Raw genomic sequence first — 21,205 nt, 5'->3', positions numbered from 1 at the left:
TTCTTAACCTCTCACTTTAGTACTTATTTTAAAAATTAAATATCAGACACAAGTTCCCTTGAGAAAAAAAAACTCTGACTAAACTTTCTATTCACTTGAAGGCTCAAAGTACAGTCAAAAATGAACTTTATTTTTGAAGTATTAGACTACTATAGTCAACATTACAAGAATGCTTAAGAAATTATTCAAGTTGTGATACAGGAAAATAATCACGGAGGCAAAAATCATTTTCAAACAAATTCTCTAAATACTTTAAGATAGTAAAGACATTTATTCCCTGCTCTTTTACCTAAACTTTGGTTAACTATTCTGCCTACATAAAATAATGTAGTAACTAAAATGAATGCAACATAGTAACTTGAATCATACCTTATAAAATTAATTTTATATAACACACAACTTAAAAACACAAATATATTAAGCAAAAAAAAAAAAAAAAAAAGGATTTTAAGCAAAAAGTAACAAAGGTACTTTTAAAAAAAAGTAACTATTTAAAGAAGACAACCAAGTTTTAAAATTATTTTACTTTCCATATCCTTTGAGTTCTAAAATTATAAATTTTATTAGAAAATTGAATGTTATTATCACATTAGAGTCAAAACAAAATGCTAACGGAAAGACTTACCAGGTGTTTTCTTCTGGCAAGATATGTGATTTACCATATATAGATTAAGGAGATCTAAACTGAGAGTGGAATTTTTGACAGGCGATGAAACCCCCAGTAATTTCATTTTTGATTTTAATCTTTTCTTTTCAAAATATTCCTAAAATAATTAAAAAAGAAGTTATTACAACAACCTTATGGTTTTACGCAGAATTATAAAAAATAAAAAACCAATAATGCTATTTAACAATTAACTGATTTGATATTTTTATATTTCTGACACCCCCTTTATATGCTTACATTTAAATTAAAATCAATCATAATGATAGAGTTTGCCTAAAGACTCTTAATTCCACAGCCTCTTAAAATCTTTTTGGTAAATATACTGCCTTTAAAATAGAACTTTATAAAGGCATTACTAGGTATCAAAAGATTAAAAATGGTCTGAAATGTAAAGCTTTTTAAAAGTTTGATAAAACAAATCTGACAAGGTAAAAACTTGTTTTTCTACCTGGTGTGCTATCTTACAGATATAAAAAGCCTTAAAGATATGCACAGTTGAGTACCAGTAAAAGTTAACTGAAATGAGAAGAGAACAAGAAAAAGCAGCTATGTGAGACTAATCTCCAGCCTGAGTCAATTTAATTTCCTTTACTATCCTTCCATGACTGCTACTTTGCCATTAACAAGAGCTGTACTGTTGAGTGGACTCAGAAGTGAATGAGAGATAACAGTGAAGGGGCAGAGCAAGAAAGGGAAAGGATCCAGAGAGGGCTTTAGTTGTTTTAATAGGGGGAAACTGAATATGTCTGAATATCAGTGGAAAGCCTCCAGCTGACAGTGACTCGTTGAGGATACAAGAAAGAGAAGAAATAATTGATGCAGTGAAGTCCTTAAGAACGATGGAATCCAGACTGCAAATAAAGAGACCTTCCTTTGTCTAAAGGAAACTACCTCCACAATCACAGAAGGGAAAGAGAAAATCAGTGAAGGGAAAGAGAAAATCAGTGAAGATGTAAGACAGGTTACAGAACTGGTAGTAGATATAGAAGATAATTCTCATCTGATAGCTTCTATTTCCTCTGAAATATAAGATAAGGTCATCTAATGAGTGTGAAGAGATTAAAAATAGGGTTGGGGAAGAGTGGCTTAAGGGAGACATGACACATTCAAGGGAAGGTATGACATTTTCAAAGAATAGGAAAGTGACACAACTAGAGATCAACACTTTAGGGAAGGGCCATAGCATGTCTTTCCCTTTCTTATAAATATTCACAAGAATGATCCAGAGTTAAGACTACTAAAAAAAAATCTGGGAACAGATTATAGTTTATTTATTGAATACCTGTGTTATTTCTTGACACAATTCTAGGCAAAGGAGATACAAAATGAACAAAAGTAATAAAATACCTCTTCTGATAAATATATGTTAATGAAGGGAAACAGATGAAACACATTTATAAGAAAATACCAGATTATGAAAAGGAAGATTAAAAAAAAATGGTCCTGGAAAGAAAATAAGTGGAGGGTGGGGAGCTACTTAGATGCTATGATCAGAGAAAGCCAATCTAAGAGGAGATACTTCAGCTGAAACCTAAATGCTGACAAGGCAGACATGCAAATATCTTGAGGAAGAATATTCCAGACAAAGAGAAGAAGAATGGCAGAGAGACTGCCAGTGTAGCTAAAATAAAATGAACAGAGCAAGGAGTAAGAAAGTCAGAGAAGTAGGCAGGGTGTAGATCCTTCAGGTCCTTCTAGGCTATGGTTAAGTCAGATATTATTCTAAAAGCAATAAAAAACTGAAACTTTTAAGCAGGGGAATGAAAATTCTGATTTGTGCTCTTAAAAGACCATGTTAACTGCTGTGTGAAGAACACACTACAAAGGAAAAAATATAAAGCAGAAAAACACTGATAAATTTGATTATATTAAAATTAAGAACATTCCCTAAAATAACATTAAGAAAATAAAAATAAAAGCTACAGAGTACACATAAAACCCAAGAATTCTAAATATATAAAGACAATTAAAAAAGACAACACAAATTAAAAATGGAAAAAATACTCGGAAAAGTACTTCACAAAAGAGGAGAAACATGGATGAAAATGTCAGATAATCTCATTAGTAATCAAGAAAATATGAGTTGAATTTATAATGAGACATCATTTCACTAAATAACTATCCTACTTTTATAATAATCACTTCCTTGTTTTTCTTTAAATTTTATGAGCTTTGAACATATTTTTTTCTGTTTTGAAACTTTTTATAAATGGAATCTTACTGCTTATATAATCTGTAAGATGCTTTATTTGTTCAATATTATATTTTGGGGATTCATCTACATTAATTACATGTGGTTGACACATTTTCACTGCTATATCATTACTTGGATATGCCACAATTTGTGTAACCATTCTACTACTAATAGACATTTGGGTGGTCCCCTTCCCTCCCCATACCCCTGCCCCTCTTCTTCCTCTCTTGCCTTCTTTCTTTTTTGCTACTTAACAACACTGATCCAAACAAGCTTGTACATGTCTCAAAATACACATGTGGAAAAATTTCTCTTGAATATAGATTGCTTGGTTGTAAGATATATGCATGTTCAACTTTGCATAATAAAATCGATGTAAGAAAAAAAATTTTTTTAAGTAGAAGGTAGGTTATAAGGCCATCATGATACTCTAGGCATAAATGAGGATTTGAATCAGGGTACTCATAGCACAGGTAGTGAGAAGTGATCAGACTTCCCTTAAAAGACTGGGATATATTTTGGAACTAGAATGACAACAAGAATCAACAATGACCTTTAGTCTCTGCCTGAGAAAACGGTTGGCTAATCAAGCTATCTACAAGAACAGAGAAGACTGGATGGTCTTCCAGTTACTTAGGTGTATTTATTAGCCTTTTGAAAAACACTTCAAAAGACCACTATTCTTATAAAGCTAATATAAATAAAAATATATTTTCTTTACCTTTTGCTTTCTCCTTTCCTGCTTGATCAGAACCCTGGTACTGAAAAAGGAGCAAGACAAAAGATGTAAGTTTCTGCAATGACTGCCATTTTGGCTAAACTGATGACTTGAAATTAAAATCTATAAGTATAGTAAGAATTATATTATTTTCTGAAAATAAACTATGAAAATGTTATAGTATATATTGTTTCACAAAAATTTTCTTAGAAATCCAAGAAATAGTAAAAAAGACTCTAGACCTACGAAGAATAAGAAAGCACAGAATAAACCTGGATTATAAAATCAACATAAGCAAAGAGAAAGCAATGCATTGGAAAAGATGTATCCCCAAAACACTCTCATCTGACAGCAATATTCTTGGTCAAACTGCTATTTTCTTGTTTTACCTTACATTTCAATATTCTACTAAAACCAAAAGAAAATAGAGAAAAAATTAAAATCTATTTGGATCTAAGGAAATTTTAAGTTTATTATTAAAGCAACTTCAGTTATATTAATGTATCAGCTATGTGACCTTGAAATCTCCTAACATCTTTAAAAAAGTAGCTAGTTCCTATGGACATGCCTTATACCTACTTTATGTTAAACATTGCATTATATCCCAATGATAGCACAGTACTTAACAGTTATAAAATATCTGCTCTATTAGTAATTACGGAATGCTATAAAACATTCATGACTGTTTAAAAAGATCTGTACAATATAGCTTTTGGATATACATGAAACTATGGTCTCAAATTCAAGATTTGTGCAAGAATTATAAATAATAAAATCTTAGCTCTATGAGATTTATATAACAACATGAAAATAAAAACTCCTAATAACAACTATTATATACCTTACACCACCCTAAATGCTTTGGATACTTTATATGTATAAATTCATTTAATCTTCACAGCAACTAAATAAGGTTAAGATCTACTTTTATCCAAAAGAAGATGTGGTATATATACACAATGGAATACTATGAAGCCATCAAAAGAAATGAAATCTTGCCATTTGCAACAATGTGGATGGAACTAGAGGGTATCATGCTTAGTGAAATAAGTCAATCGGAGAAAGACAACTATCACATGATCTCCCTGATATGAGGAAGTGGAGATGCAACATGGGGGTTAGGGGGGTAGGAGAAGAATAAATGAAACAAGATGGGATCAGGAGGGAGACAAACCGTAAGTGACTGTTAATCTCACAAAACAAACTGAGGGTTGCTGGGGGGAGGGGGGTTAGGGGGGTTTGGACATTGGGGAGGGTATGTGCTATGGTGAGTGCTGTGAACTGTGTAAACCTGGCAATTCACAGACCTGTACCCCTGGGTATAAAAATACATTAGAAGTTTATAAAAAATAATAATAATAAATTTAAAAATTAAAAAAAATTTTAAAGATATACTTTTATCCATAAGAAACTAAGAGAGGTTAAGTAACTTGCCCACAGTCACACCACTGAGAAGTGTAAAATGGAGATTCAAATCCAAGAATTCTAATTTTAAAGTATTTAACCAATGCATTACACTGCTTTCCAAGTATGTCAACTGTGAATACACAAAGCTGTTCAATTTTCCAAATAAAATTTTTCCAAATTTTCATAAACTACATGTGTAAGTTACTGAACACCCTCAGACTTGCCACTTACTGAACTTGTTCTTTAACATATTTCCCAATAGCTATGTCCTAACTGACCATTTTGAGCTTACTGAACAAAGAACCCAATCTATTCTGTTCTATGCAACATCAGAAGTGTACTGCTGGCATTCAAACTTCAGAAAAGAAAAAGGAAATAAATTACATTTCATTGATATCTTAAATTTCAAGGGTGGAGAGGATCTTAGAGATTAGTTTATTCTCCAACATTTTAAAATTTACAAAAAACTTACATAAGAAGCAAAGTGCTTTTCAAAGTTCAGAAATATAAGAAGTATGACAGAGCCAGTAACATTAAGCATTTCAGATTATAAACAGATAATAAGAAGAGATATCAATTCTATGAGCAGTTCCCACATTATAAAGATCAGCAGAATTAGGGACAAGTCAAAGTCTAAATACAGTCTTTATATATGTAAATATGAGGTGCTTTTATTCTAGGCTGATTTTCCATTATCCATGACACACTTATGGCTCTCACCAAATTCTTTGTACTACATAAGACCCATCACTATGTGTCTAAGAAAAGTCAATTAAGGGATGCCTGGGTGGCTCAGTTGGTTAAGCATCTGCCTTCAGCTCAGGTCATGATCCCAGCATCCTGGGATCAAGCTCCACATCAGGCTCCTTGTTCAGTGGGGGGCCTGCTTCTCTCTCTCTCTGACAAATAAATAAATCTTTTAAAAACTAAATACATAATCAAAAAATTTTTAAAAAGTCAATTAAGAACTCAAGGGGCATCTGGGTGGCTCAATTTAGTGTTTCCCTTCAGTTCATGATCTCAGGGTACTAGGATCAAGTCCCTCGTCGAGCCTGCTTTTCCTTCTTCCTCTGTCCCTCTGCCCTGCTTGTGTTCTCTCTCACAGTTACATGGTCAATGAATCTTCAACAAAGCAGGAAAGAATATTCAATGGAAAAAAGACAGTCTCTTCAACAAATGGTGTTGGGAAAACTGAACAGCAACATGCAAAAGAATGAAAGTAGAGGAGCACAGCTAGCACAGTGGAGCATGCAACTCTATCTCAGGGCTATGGGTTCAAGCCCCATGTTGGGTATGAAGCCTTTTTTTAAAAAAAAAAAAAAAAAAAAAAAAAGGAAGAAGAAGAAGTTGTTAAAAAAAAAAAAAAAAACTAAACCAGTGATGCCTGGGTGGCTCAGCTGGTTAAGCATCTGCCTTTGGCTCAGGTCATGATTCGGGATCATGCAATCAAGTTCCACATCATCAGACTCCTTGCTCAGTGGGGAGTCTGCTTCTACCTCTGCTTGCCACTGCCCCAGCTGGCGTGTGCTCTTTCTCTGACAAATAAATAAATAAAACCTTTAAAAAAAAAAAAAACTAAAAAAACTAAACTGGACCACTTTCTTACACCACACACAAAAACAAATTCAAAACAAATGAAAGACCTAAATGTGAGAGACAAAACCATCAAAATCCTACAAGAGAACACAGGCAGTAACCTCTTTGACCTCAGCCAGAGCAAATTCTTACTATATACACCTCTAGAGACAAGGGAAACAAGCAAAAATAAACTATTGGGAATTCATCAAGATCAAAAGCTTCTGCACAGCAAAGGAAACAATCAACAAAACTAAAAGGCAACCTAGAGAATGGGAGAAGGTATTTGCAACTGACATATCTGATAAAGGGCTAGTGTCCAAAATGTATAAAGAACTTATCAAACTCAACATCCAAAAAACAAATAATCCAGTTAAAAAATGGGCAGAAGACATGAAAAGACAGTTTTCCAAAGAAGACATACAGATGGCCAATAGACACATGAAAAGATGTTCACCACCACTCTTCAGGAAGATGCAAAGCAAAACTACAATGAGATATCACTTCACACCGGTTAAAACAGCTAAAATCAACAATACAGTAAACAACAGGTATCGGTGAGGATGCAGAGAAAGGGGAACCAACTTACACTGTTGGTGGGAATGCAAACTGGTACAGCTACTGAAAATAATATGGAGTTTCCCTAGAAAGTTAAAAAATAGAACTATCCTATGATTCAGCAATTGTACTACTAGATATTTACCCAAAACAATACAAAAATACTAATTCAAAGGGATACATGCTGAGTGATGTTTGTAGCAGCATTATCAACCATAGTCAAATTATGTAAACAGCCCCCGTATCAATCAACTGATGAATGGATAAAGAAGATGTGGTATGTGTATACACACATACACACACATACCAAATATTACTTGGCCACCAAAAAAAATGAACTCTTGCCATTTGCAATGAAGTAGATGGAGCTAGAGGGTATTATGATAAGCAAAATAAGTCAATCAAAGAGAAATACTTTCTCATTCACTCATAGGTGGAATTTAAGAAACAAAACAAATGATCATAGGGGGAAAAAGAGAGAAGAAAACCAAGAAACCAACTATCAAGAACAAACTGATGGTTACCAAATGGGAAGTAGGTGGGAGGATGGGTTAAATAGGTGATGGGGGATTAAGGAGTGCACTTTGTGAGGAGCATGGGAGTTTTATGGAACCACTGAATGACTATATTGTACACCAGGAAATAACATTATAGTTTATGCCAACTAACTGGAATTTAAATAAAAACTTAATAAAATGAAAAAACTTTTTAATTTAAAAAATTTTTTTAAATCAGCACAGCAGTCTGTAACACTTCTTGACTGCTTACAGACTCAACGGTGCCAGCTACAGATGTTATCATGGTACTCAGAAGTTGTGCAAGATAGTTTGATTCAGAGTCTTTCTGGGAAAAAATGCATGGTCTATAGATATACAAGGAAAGGTTTAGTTAACCAATCTTGTGGATTAAAGGTCCTTGCTAAAAGTTAAAGACTACTAAATTGGCCAGAGGGGCTGAGATAGCGGCTTCACCAGCTCCATTCCTGGACAGCAGAGTACCTCTTCTGGCATCACTGACATTATTGTCCCTGAAAACTCAATCCTGCTACAGTTCCTACAACTGCCTGCAACTACAATAGATGCTCTGTATTCTCTCTTTATCTGGCTCACTAACTGCTAATTCAAAGTAAAGGACAAGTGCATCAAAGTCTAAGCTTAGATCATATGCCCACTCCCTAGCTGCAAAACAGACTGAAAAACATTATCTGGGTTTTGTTGTGGTTTTTTTATGTTGGGCTTTGTGGGATTTTTTTTCCCCACATTCTTTAGAGAAAGGTGGCCTGTGCCTAGTACCAAAACTCATAATGTGGGAAATACCTCCCCCTGCCACCCTCACACACAAGGGGCTCAGATGCTGGGCTGCCAAAGACTACAAGTATCTTCTTAAAAGATGTTATACCATAAAATTAAAATGGTTGATGATCCAAAAGTACTTTTTTATTTGGTTGTCAGATATGTGTACATGCGTGTGTGTATGTATGTATGTATGTGTGTATATTTCTGGTAGTTTCTTCTAATGGTTTTGCTTAGGTGAGTGTCAAAATAAGACAGTAATGTTCTTTTTGTTGTTCCACAATGGTTGAGTAAGATGGCAATACAGAAGGCTCCTGAGGCCCTTTTCCCCACAGGCACACCATATGTACAACTACATTTGGGAGCATTCCCTCTGAAAGAGATTCAGAAACTAGCTGAATGACTCCTACATACTAGATAACAGAAAATACCCACACTGGAACAGGTAAGAAAGGCTATGACACACTCTTACCATGAACACATTACCCCCGCCCGAAGCACAGTGCCAGACAATTGGGAGGGAACACCCATTCCTAGTTTTGAACTGAGAAGCAAATGGTTTGTACTGCATATCCAGCACTCCCAATTTTCAGGGCCCTCACTAGACAGATAAGTTTCCAAAAATACAGCTCTGAAAGCCAACAGGGCCCAAGTCCAGGAGAACCACAAGACTACAGCAAACAAATAAGCAAACTCTTAACAGGTGTGTAGCACTCACCATACCTACCCTCAGAGTTCAGCATGGAGTAGGTAAACCATCTATCTCCCAGCCTTTCCCTGCAAAAGGTTAATCTGCATACTTTACAAGCTCCTTCCTGAGGTCTAGGCTTATCATTCCACATTAGAGGCTGGCTACAAACCACCCCAGAAAATAAGAAAGCCAGAGGACAACTCTCCTGCCTTTTTCCAAACCACTCCAGCACATCAGCATCTCCCTAGAAGGAGATGGTGTGCTCCAGCTATTCCAGCTGCCACACAAAGAACGGGTCACTAGATGCCCTGGCACTGATAGCCAAATAGGCTTCCATTCAAGAAACCAGTAGGACTTTAGTAAACAAAGAAACAATTCTTAACTGCCTGTCACCTCAGAGCTAAGCAAGCAGTGACCAGGCAAAATCTCTTAATGCTGTTAGTTCCCTGAAAAAGGTTTATCTACTTACCTTAAAAAATACTACCTTAGGGTAAGGCTTCTCATCTAGCAGGCATCAACAGGTTGGTTGTGATCTTCCCCAAAGACCAGGGCAGACTGAAGACATCTCTCAGGCTATCTCCCTCCAGCCCACTCCAATAAAACCAGATCACCAGTATCTCCCTGAAGGAGATTGTACAACATATTTAAGGCCACAACTTTTGTAACAGCCACCCAAAGAGTAAGTGTCCAGATCATCTGGTTCTAACAGCCAACGGGACTTGCATTCACGAGTCCCAAACAAAGAAATAGTTCTTAATGACTACAGAAACATAACCCAGGGGCTAGCACAGAGGACAGACAAAAAGCTCATCTCCCAGTTTCTTCCTAGAAGGGGCTTAAATACATACATACCCAGCTGCTGCCTGATGCTGATGTTAAATACATACATACCCAGCTGCTGCCTGATGCTACCTGATAGCAATCAGGTGCTAACTGCAATCCTAACCACTGGGACAATGATGGGTCTTGACATACCATCTACTACTAAGAAAGACTAAGAACAAAGGAGACTTGGGTAATCACAAAAGTTTGAGAGACAACTAGGAGGCAGGGCCTAGCCTATCAATGAGATTTCCTTCATAAGACCATCTGTAAAAACTGGGAAAAGAGGGAGATTTAGGGAAGATCAAGAGGTAGGATGATCCTGAGTTTACCTCTTCCCTCAGACACAGCCCTCCTTCAATCTAGCTGGTCAGATACTTACAAGAGCCAGTTCTGACACTATATACTTTGCCAGGTCCTGACCTGGCATTCCCTTGCCAATATGCACTACCTAACCCCCCTGCACCGACAGGCTCCCCTCAGAGCAGCTCCCACTCCACCACACCCAGCAGGCAGCCCCAGCCAGACCAGTGCCACTCCGAAGCAGCGCCTGCCCCAGAGAAGGGGAAGTCAATACAAGTCATCAGCATGCCCACAGCAGTTGCAGGTGGGCCTCTCAGCCAGCCATGCCAAGGGCCAGCACTACCCACCAGTGTGCCCACAGTAGCCAGGGCCAGTCACTGCAGACAGCTGGACTGAGGGCCAGTCCAACTATCAGGGAATCCACAGCAATCACAGCCCAATCACAACAGGAAGGTACATGCAGCCACAAAGTAGACACCCCTAGAGTGTCTGGTTCTTATGACCAGGAGTAACTACACTACTGAGCTCTATAGGATCCTTCTACATAAGACCACTAGTTTCAAAACCAGGAGCTGATCTATCCAATATATATAAACAAACACAGAGTCTGAAAAAATAAAGAGACAAAAGAATAAAACAAAAGAATGAAAGAACAAAATAAAACCACAGAAAACTAAATAAAATAGAAATATGCCATGTGCCCAATAAAGAATTCAAACTAAAGGTCATAAAGATGTTCACTGAACTTGAGAGGAAAGCGGATGAACTTCAACAAAGAGAAAACATAAAAAATCATCAGAACTGAAAAATAACTGAAATTAAAAATAAATCACAGGGAATCAATAGCAGATTAGAGAATGCAAAAGAAGAGACAGCAATCTGGAAGACAGAGCAGTGGAAAGCACCCAAAAACAAATGAAAAAAGAACAAAAAAAATTAATGATAGCTTAAGGGATCTCTGGAATAACATCAAAGATAAAAACACTGATATTATAAGCGTTCCAGAGAGTAACATAGAGACAGAATGGAGTGAAAAACCCATCTGAGAACATAATAGCTGAAAACTTCCCAAACTTGGGGAAAGAAAGAAGACATCCAGGTCCAGGAGGCAAAGAAAGCTTCAAATAAGATGAACCCAAGGAGGGCCATACCCAAAACTATAATAATTAAAATGTCAAAAGATAAAGATGAAGAAAGAATCTTATATGAAAGAGAAAAGCAAATGCTTACATACAAGAAAAACCACATATGACTATCAGACATTTTTCTTTAAAAAAAAAAAAAAAAAAAAAAACAGAGACAGAGAAACATTGCAGCCAGAAATAAGTATATTACATATTCAAAATACTAAAATAGGAGAAAACTTACAACTAAGAATAATGTGCCCTGCAAAGTTATCATTAAGAATCGAAAGAGAGGGGCGCCTGGGTGGCTCAGTGGGTTGGGCCTCTGCCTTAGGCTTGGGTCAGTCTCGGGGTCCTGGGATCGAACCCCACATTGGGATCTCTGCTCAGCGGGGAGCCTGCTTCCCCCTTCTTTCTCTCTGCCTGCCTCTCTGCCGATTTGTGATCTCTTTCAAATAAATAAATAAAATCTTAAAAAAAAAAAAAAGAATTGAAAGAGAATGAGATTCCAAGACCTACAAAAAAGGAGTTCATTACACTAAACCAGCCTTACAAGAAATATTAAAGAGACTTCTTCAAGTAGAAAAGAAATGGTTATAACAAAGAAAAATAAATAATGAAGGGGAAAAAATGCACTGGCAAAAGCAAATATATAGGAAAGACACTAGATCAATCATTATAGAACTAGTATGAAAGTCAAAAAACAAAAGCAATAAAATCAATTATATCTACACATTAGGAGATACACAAAATAAACATCTAAAATATAAAAAAATATACGTTTTAGGTATAAAATGTGAAAAAGACTTAAAATATACATAAAATGTGGAGGGGGCAGTAAATGTGTTTTATGAATGTGTTCTCTTTTTTTTAAGATTTTATTTATTTATTTGACAAAGATCACAAGTAGGCAGACAGGCAAGCAGAGAGAGAGGAAGAAGTAGGCTCCCTGTGGAGCAGAGAGCCTGATGCGGAGCTGGATCCCAGGACCCTGGGATCATGACCTGAGCTGAAGGCAGAGGCTTTAACCCACTGAGCCACCCAGGAGCCCCTATGAATGTGTTCTGACTTAAGTCACACCCAAATTAAGAGAGGCTACTATATATACAGGATATTATATATGAGCCTCCTGGTAACCACAAACTAAAAAACCTGTAATAGATGCACAAAGAAAAGAGAATGAAATACAAGTCCCTTTGGGAAAGTCAACAAATCACAAGGGAAGAGAGCAAGAAAAGAATAAAGAAGAAGTACAAAACAACCAGAAAACAATGAATAAAACGGCATAAGTACACACCAACCAATAATTACTTTAAGTACAAATGGACTAAATGCTCTAATCAAAAAACATAGCCTAAATGGATGAATTAAAAACCCATCTATACGATGCTTACAAAAGGACTTCCTTCAAACCTAAAGACATATACAGACTGAAAGAAGAGAGATGGAAAGATATTCCATGCAAATGGAAGCAAACAAATAAACAAAAAGCTGGGGCTGCAATACTTAGACAAAACAGACTTTAAAACTAAGATTGTAACAAGACACAAAGAAGGGTATTACATAATGATATAGGGATTGATCCAAAACCACAACATAATCATTGTTAAATACCTGCACCTAACATAGGAGCATCTGAACACATAAAAGCAAATATTAAAAGACACAAAGGGAGAAATTAACAGTAATACAATAACAGTAGTGGGTTTTAACACTCCGCTTACATCAAAATCATCCAGACAGAAAATCAATTTAAAAAAACAGTGAACTTAAACAACACATTAGAGCACAAGGGTTTAACAGACATATATATAGGGCGCCTGCGTGGCTCAGTGGGTTAAAGCCTCTGCCTTCAGCTCAAGTCATGACCCCAGGGTCCTGGGATAGAGCTCCACATCAGGCTCTCTGCTCAGCAGGAAGCCTGCTTCCTCCTCTCTCTCTCTCTGCCTGCCTCTCTGCCTATTTGTGATCTGTCTGTCAAATAAATAAATAAAATCTTAAAAAAAAAAAAAGATATATACACAAAACATTCCAAAAACAGTGGATTCCACATTCTTTTCAAGTACACATGAAATGTACAATATGAGCAATAGAAACGATGTAAATTACAAGAAAAAACCTGGAAAAAAAGCAAGTATGCGAAGGCTAAACAACATGTTACTAACAAAAGCAATAGATCAATGAAGAAATCAAAGAGGAAACCAAAAAAATATCTGGAGACAAATGGAAATACAACAGTTCAAATTCTATGGGACAAAGGACAGGGAGTTCTAAAAGGGAATTTTATACCCATATAGGTCTACCTCAAGAAACAAGAAAAATCTCAAATAAACAATATAACTTTATACCTACAGGAACCAGAAAAAAGAAAAAAGCTGTATATTGGTAGAAGGCAATAATAAAGCTTAAAATGGAAATCAATAAAACAGAGACTATTTTAAAAAAATACAACAAACAAGGAACTAAGAGCTGGTTCTTTGAAAAGTAAAGCAAAAATTAAAATTAAACAAAACAAAAAAGACCCGGGGCGCTTGGGTGGCTCAGTGTATTGGGCCTCTGCCTTCAGCTCAGGTCATGATCTCAGGGTCCTGGGATTGAGCCCCACGGGGGGTGTTCTGCTCAGCGGGAGCCTGCTTCCCTTCCTCTCTCTCTGCCTGCCTCTCTACCTGCTTGTGATCTGTACCTGTCAAATAAATAAATAAATAAATAAGATCTTTAAAAAAAAAAAGCAAACCCTTAAACTAGATTAAGAAAAACAAAGGAGCGCAAAAAAAAATATAAAACCAGAAATGAAGAAGTAAAAACTGATATCACAGAAATACACAGGATTGTAAAAGGCTACTACAAAAAATTATATGGCAACAAATTAAAAACCTAGAAGAAATTAATAAATTCCTAGCAATATGAACAGGAATAAATAAAAATTCTGAACAGACCATTACTAGTAACAAATAAAATCAGTAATCACAAAACTCAACAAAAGTCCAGGATAAGATGGTTTCACAGGAAAATTCCACCAAACAGTTAAGTAAGAGTTAACACCTATCCTTCTCAAACTAACCCAAAAAACAGAAGAGGAAGAAATACCTCCAAATTTGTTCTAAGAGGCTAATATTACCCTGACACCAAAACATAACAAAAAAACTTTTAAAGTTCATTAAATGAATCACTCACCAAAATCAACTGCATTTCATCTCAGTGATGCAAAGACCATTCAATGCATACAAATTAACCAGGATACATTCATTTTAACAAAATGAAAGATAAAAATCATATGATTTTCTCAATAGACGCAGGAAAAAAATGGACAAAATTCAATCTCCTTTCATCATAAAAACTCAGAACAAGTAGGTTTTGAGGGTACATAAATCAACATAATAAAGGCCATATACAACAAACCCACAGCTAAAAACATAGTCAATGGTGAAAATCTGAAAGTTATTCTTTAAAATGAAGAATAAGACAAGGACAGCCACTCTGTAACTTTCATTCAACCAACTATTAGAAGCCCTGGCTCTGGTAATCAGACAAAAAAAGACATTGAAATCAGTAAGGAAGAACACAGCCTGTCACTACATGCAGATGACCTGACACTATACGTAGAAAACTCTAAAGGCTCCACCAAAAAGCTATTAGAATAAATGAATTCAATAACTTTGTCGGATACAAAATTAATGTGCAGAAATCTGTTGTGTTTCTATATACTAAAAAAAAAAAAAAATAGCAGAAAGAGGAATTAAGAAAACAATTCCATTTACAATTACATTAAAAATAAATAAATAAATAAAATAGAAGCACCTGGTTGCCTCAGTCAGTTAAGTGTCTGACTCGATTTTTGGCTCCAGTCATAATCTTATGGGCTATAGGATCCAGCCCGACACTGGGCTCTACCCTCAGCAGGGAATCTGCTTCTCTCTTTCTCCTTCCCTCTGCCCCTCCCCCTGCTCACAGTCTCTCTCTCTTTCAAATAAATAAGTAAATCTTAAAAAAAAAAAAAAAAAAAAAGACAAAATACTTAGGAATAAATTTAACCAAAGGGGCAAAAGACTTCTTTGTACTCTGAAAATGATTAAGACCTTGATGAAAGAAATTGAAGACAGCACAAATAAATGGAAAACCACTCCATGCTCATGGACTGGAAGAATTCATATTGTAAAAATATCCTTACTGGGGAGGACACTGGGAGATGGAGAGAAGAAGTGAATTGGGGGAAATCGGAGGGGGAGACAAACCATGAGAGACTGTGGACTCAAACAAACTGAGGGTTCTGGAGGGGATGGGGGTGGGAGGTTGGATAAGCCTGGTGGTGGGTAATAAGGAGGGCATGTATTGCATGAAGCACTGGGTTTGGTGCATAAACAATGAATCTTGGAACACTGAAAAAACAAAATAAAATTTTTAAAAAGTGGGAAAAATAAATATCCTTACTGGGATGCCTGGGTGGCTCAGTCATTTAAGTGTTTGCCTTCAGCTCAGGTCATGATCCTGGGATCCTGGGATAGAGCCCTGCATCAGACTCCCTGCTCAGCAAGAAGTCTGCCTTCTGCTTCTCTCCCTCCCTCTGCCTCAGCCCCCTCTCTATACTCACTCTCTCCCACAAAAAAAAAAAAAAAAAGAAAGAAAGAAAGAAAAAATTTTACTACCAAAAACTACCTACATATTCAATGCAAACTCTATCAAAATACCAACTGTATTTTTCAGAGAATTGAACAAATAATCCTAAACTTTGGATAGGACCACAAAAGACACCAAACAGCCAAAGCAACGTTGAGAAAGGAGAATGAAGCTGAAGGCATCAGAATACCAGATTTCAAAGTACACCACAAAGCTAAAGTAATCAAGACAATATGATATTGATACAAAAATACATCACGAAGATGAAAGAGAGCCCAGAAAAAACAAACAAACCCATGTTTATATTGTCAACTAACCTACAGCAAGGGAGGCAAAATATATAATAGAAAAAAGACAATCTTTTTGATAAATAGTATTGGGATAAATAGTATTGGGACAGCTACATGTAAAAGAATAAAATGGAACCACTTTCTTATACTACATGCAAATATAAACTCAAAATGGATTAAAGATGTAGATATAAGACCTGAAACCATAAAACTCCTGGAAGAAAACAAGCAGTAAATTCTTAGACCTCGACCTCGGCAATATTTTTCTGAATCTGTATCTTTAAAAAACGAAGTAAAAGCAAAAATAAAATGGGACTACCATCAAACTGAAAAGCTTTTGCACAGTGAAAGAAACCATCAACAAAATAAAACAGCAACCCAGTTATTGGGAAAAGATATTTCCAAATGATGTCTCCAATAAGGGGTTAATATTCAAAACATTAAGAAAACCTCCTGCAACCCCCCCAAAATAACGCAATTAAAAATGGGTGAAGCAAAACAAACTGAGGGTTGCCAGGGAGAGGGGGTGAGGGAGAGGGGGTTGGGTTATGGACACTGGGGAAGGTATGTGCTATGGTGAGTGCTATGAAGTGTAAACCTGGTGATTCACAGACCTGTACCCATGGGGCTACTAATATAATACATGTTAATTTAAAAATTTTAAAATTTTAAAAAAAAATTTTTAAAAATGGGTGAAGGACATGAATAGAAGTTTTTCCAAAGAAGACGTCCAAGTGGGGGAAAAAAAAACATGCAGATGGCCAAGAGACACATGAAAAGATACTGAAAATAATAATCATCAGGAAAATGCAAATCAAAACCACAATGAGAGATCACCTCACACTGGTGAGAATGGCTAGTATCAAAAACAAAACAAAACAGAACAAAAAAAAAAAAAAAGGTGTTGGTGAGGATGTAGAGAAAAGGGAACCCTTATGCACTGTAGGTACAAATGTCAATTAGTCCAATCACTGTAGAAAATAGTATGGAGGTTCATCCAAAAATTAAAAGTTAAGAAATCGTATGATCCAGTAATCCCACTACTAGGCGTTTACATGAAGAAAACAAAAACACTGACTAAAAAAGACATATGCACTCCTATGTTTATTGCAGCATTACTTACAATTGTCAAGATATGGAAACAGCCTGAGTTTCCATGAATATAAAAGATGTGGTACATACACACAACAGACTATTACTCAGCCATAAATAATGAAATCTTGCCATTCACAACAACATGGATAGCCTACAGGATATTATGCTAAGTGAAATAAGTCAAAGAAAGACAAATATCACTTGATTTCACTTACATAGGAAATCTAATAAAACAAAACAAATTTAAAAAATCAGAAGCAAACTCCTAATTACATAGAACTAGTGACTGCCAGAGGTGTGGGGGATGGGGAAAAAGGTGAAATAGATGAAGAGGATCAAGAGGTACAAATTCCCAATTATAAACTAAATAGGTCACTGGGATGTAAAATATGGTATAGGGAATATAGTCAATAATACTGCAATGACTTTATATAGCAACACAGAGTAACTACACTTACAGTGATTAGCATTTGATAAGTATATGATTGCTAAATCACTACGTTGTATACTTGAAACTACTACAATACTGTATGTCAACTAAACTTTAATTAAAACTCTTTTAATTAAATTACAACATATTTTTTTAAACTGGGAGATGGCTATTTAAACTTATAAACAGAAGCCAAAACAGAGAATGAAGGAACATTAAGAAACAGAGGAACATATTTCAAACAAAGAAACAAAATCTCTAAAACAGATCTTAATGAAATGGAGATAACAGATTTAAATGATTGAGTTCAAAATAATGGCCATAACAATGCTCAAAATAATGGTCATAACAATGATCATAACAATGCATTTCTCTGCTGACCTCAAGGTGGTCAGCAGAGAAATGCATAAACAAAATGAGAACTCCAACAAAGAAAAAACTTAGAAAGTACCAAACAGAAATAACAGAGTTGAACAGTATAATAACTTCACTGAAAAATTCAACAGAGCAACAGAAGACTAGATCAAGTAGAAGAAAAGATCACTGGGCTCAAAGACAAAGCAATGGAATTCAACGAATTAAAAGAGCAGGTTTAAAAAATAAAAAAAGAATTGGAAACAACAGACTATTAAGGGACATACAGGTCAACCTTAGCTAAACCAACCATACCCATGATAGTGGTCCCAAGCTTATTCAAAGAAATAATGACTGAGAACTTTGTTAACAAGAAAAAAGAAACAGACTCACATTCAAGAAACTCATAAAGTATCAAATAAGATGAATACAAAAATAGAAACACCAAGACACAACATAATGAAACTGTCAAAGTTAAAGACAAAGAGAGACTTTTAAAAACAGAAAGAGAAACACAACTTGTTACTGACAAAAGAACCACCAGAAGACTATCAGCAGATTTTTTTCAGCAGATGGCCTGCAGGCCAGAAGAAAGTAGCACAGTATGTTTAAAGTGCTAATAGAAAAAGACCTACCAACCAAGAATACTCTTATCAGCAAAGCTGTCCTTCAGAATTAAAGAAAGATGGAATTTTCCGAACAAAGTTTAGAGTTTGTTACCACTAAACCAGCCTTACCAAAAATGTTAAAGGGAATTCTTCAAACTGAAATGAAAAAAATACTAGTAACAAGAAAACATACTAAAGTATAAAACTCACCAGGAAAGAGAAATATATAAATAAAGTCAGAATATTCAAATTAAATGGTTGTGGGTAATCATAATTCTCTTATGGAAGAAATATGATTATATTACTATAATAATTTGGTAAAAAACATAGAATGATAAATTGCAAATTGTGACATCAAAAAACTGTGGGGGTGCCTGTCTGGCTCAGTCAGGGAAGCGTGAGACTCTTGATCTCAGGGTTGTGGGTTCAAGTCTTACACTGGGTGTAAATATTACTTAAAAGTAAAGTCTCAAACACACACACATTCACAAATACGGAAGTGGGAGAACTTTGATATACATCTGAAGTTTGTTATTATCAGCTTAAAACAGACTGTTATATTTTATGTAAGTCTTGTGATAAACACAAAGTAAAAGCCTATAGAGAAAAATAAAGAGAAAGGAATCAAAGTATACCACACAGAAAATGCCAAACCACAAAGCAATAGAGTAAGAGAGAAAAAAGAGAATAGAGGAATTAAACTAGCAAAAAACACTTAACAAAATGACAACAGTTAAGTCCGTAACTATCAATAATATATATATATAACTATATATATATAGTTCTAAAAGATTTTATTTATATTAAGAACTGAAGTAAGAAGCAGCAATAGAATAAAAGAATAAGACTTCAATATCCCACATTCAACAAAAGACTGATAATTATGATACTCTGATATACAAGAAAAGTATACTTGGTATACAATATATTTGGCCTTCATCCCCAATCTCCAATCTTGGCACATAGCTCCTAAAACCCTTAGAATTTCCTAATGAGAGCAAAATTTAAAAATAAATAGATAGAAAGAAAGAAAGGAAGGAAGGGGGGGCTCTTTTGTTATGATAATGAAATGGTTTTTGGAACACAACTGAGGATAGGGACTAGCTTCCAGGAGAACCAACCATGTGATTGGAGAATTGGAAATTTCAGTCCCACCCCCTTAACTTCCTGGAGGGAAAAGGAACTAGAGGTTAATCAATCAATAATAACGAGTGACTTAATCAACCACGTATATAATGAAGCCTCCATAAAAACCAAAGAGACTGAGATTGGAGAGCTTTCAGGTTGGTGAACACATGGAGATTTGGGAGAGTGGCACTCTTGAAGAAACCATGGAAATTCCATGCTCTTTCTCCATATTTGCCACAAGTAATTCTTCTGTCTGGCTATTCCTGAACTATATCCATTTAAAATAAAACTACAATCAAGTAGGTAAAATATTTCTCTGAGTTCAGTGAGCTTCTCTAATAATTGAACCCAAGGAGGGTCTCAATGGAATCTCCAATCTACAGCTGTTGGTCAGAAGCACAGGTGACAACCAGGACTTGAAACTGGTGACTGAAGTAAGGGGCAGGAACAGTTTTGTAGGAATCTAACATTATCTCCAGCTAGATACTGTCATGAAAGAGTTTAATTTTATGACACTAGCTACAGGACACCAACCTGGTTTTGGAGAATTGCTTGGGGGAGGGGGGTAGGGAGGACAGATACATCAAAATCAGATATAAAATCACTAAGAAAATATTGGCCTTAAACTATACATTAGATGAGATGAATTTAATAGGCAGAACATATTACAGAACATTCTATTCAACAGTGACAAAATTTACAGCCCGCATAGATTATTCTCTAGGGCAGATCATATGTTAATAAACAGAATAAGTCTTAAATCTAAGAAGACTGAAATCATATCAAGGATCTCTTCCAACTACAATGGCATAAAATTAAAAATCACAGGGTACCTGAGTGGTTCAGTCGGTTAACATCCAACTCTAAGTTTCAGCTTGTAGTGATCTCAGGGTTATGAGATCTAGCCCTCCCCCACCTCATCAGGGTCCACATGCAGCCTGGAATCTACTTGGGATTCTCTCTCCCTTTCTTTCTGCCCCTCTCCCTGTTCATGCATATTCTCTAAATAAATAAATGAATAAAATCTTTTTTTTAATTTAATTAATTAATTAAAAAAGCTAAAATCACTTCCAAGTGGAAAACACATTTATGAGGAAACAACATCCTCCTGAACAACCAATAGGTCAAACAACAAACTGAAAACAAATAAAAACATATCTTGAGACAAATGAGAATGAAAACACAACATAAGAAACTTATGGGATGCAGCAAAAGCAGTTCATGATAGCAATAAATGCTCATATTAAGAAAAAGAGAAAGAGCTCAAGAAAACCACCTAACTTTACACCTCAAGGAGCCAAAACAAAACAAAAACAAACTAAGCACAAACTTAGC

At 35.6% G+C, this 21,205-nt stretch overlaps 1 protein-coding gene across 4 annotated transcripts in view; it reads right to left on the bottom strand.

The window, feature by feature from the left end:
- REDIC1 (regulator of DNA class I crossover intermediates 1) overlaps positions 1-21,205 on the bottom strand; it is a 144,284-nt gene that overhangs the window by 100,681 nt on the left and 22,398 nt on the right. For all 4 annotated transcript variants that reach the window (XR_014314197.1, XR_014314198.1, XM_082740723.1 and 1 more), the window contains exons 2-3: positions 3,583-3,622; positions 626-764 (exon numbers count right to left, since the gene is read on the bottom strand). Coding sequence is in view for 2 of the 4 variants with exons in the window: in XM_082740723.1 (XP_082596849.1) it covers positions 626-764; positions 3,583-3,622 (179 nt within the window). In the remaining 2 variants the exon portion in view is untranslated. The remainder of the gene's footprint in view (positions 1-625; positions 765-3,582; positions 3,623-21,205) is intronic.

Source organism: Mustela nivalis (genome assembly GCF_964662115.1).
Source record: "Mustela nivalis genome assembly, chromosome: 7".
Classification (NCBI taxonomy): Eukaryota; Metazoa; Chordata; class Mammalia; order Carnivora; family Mustelidae; genus Mustela; species Mustela nivalis.
Note: the sequence above shows the minus strand (reverse complement) of the source record. Positions and strands in the feature narration are given on the sequence as shown.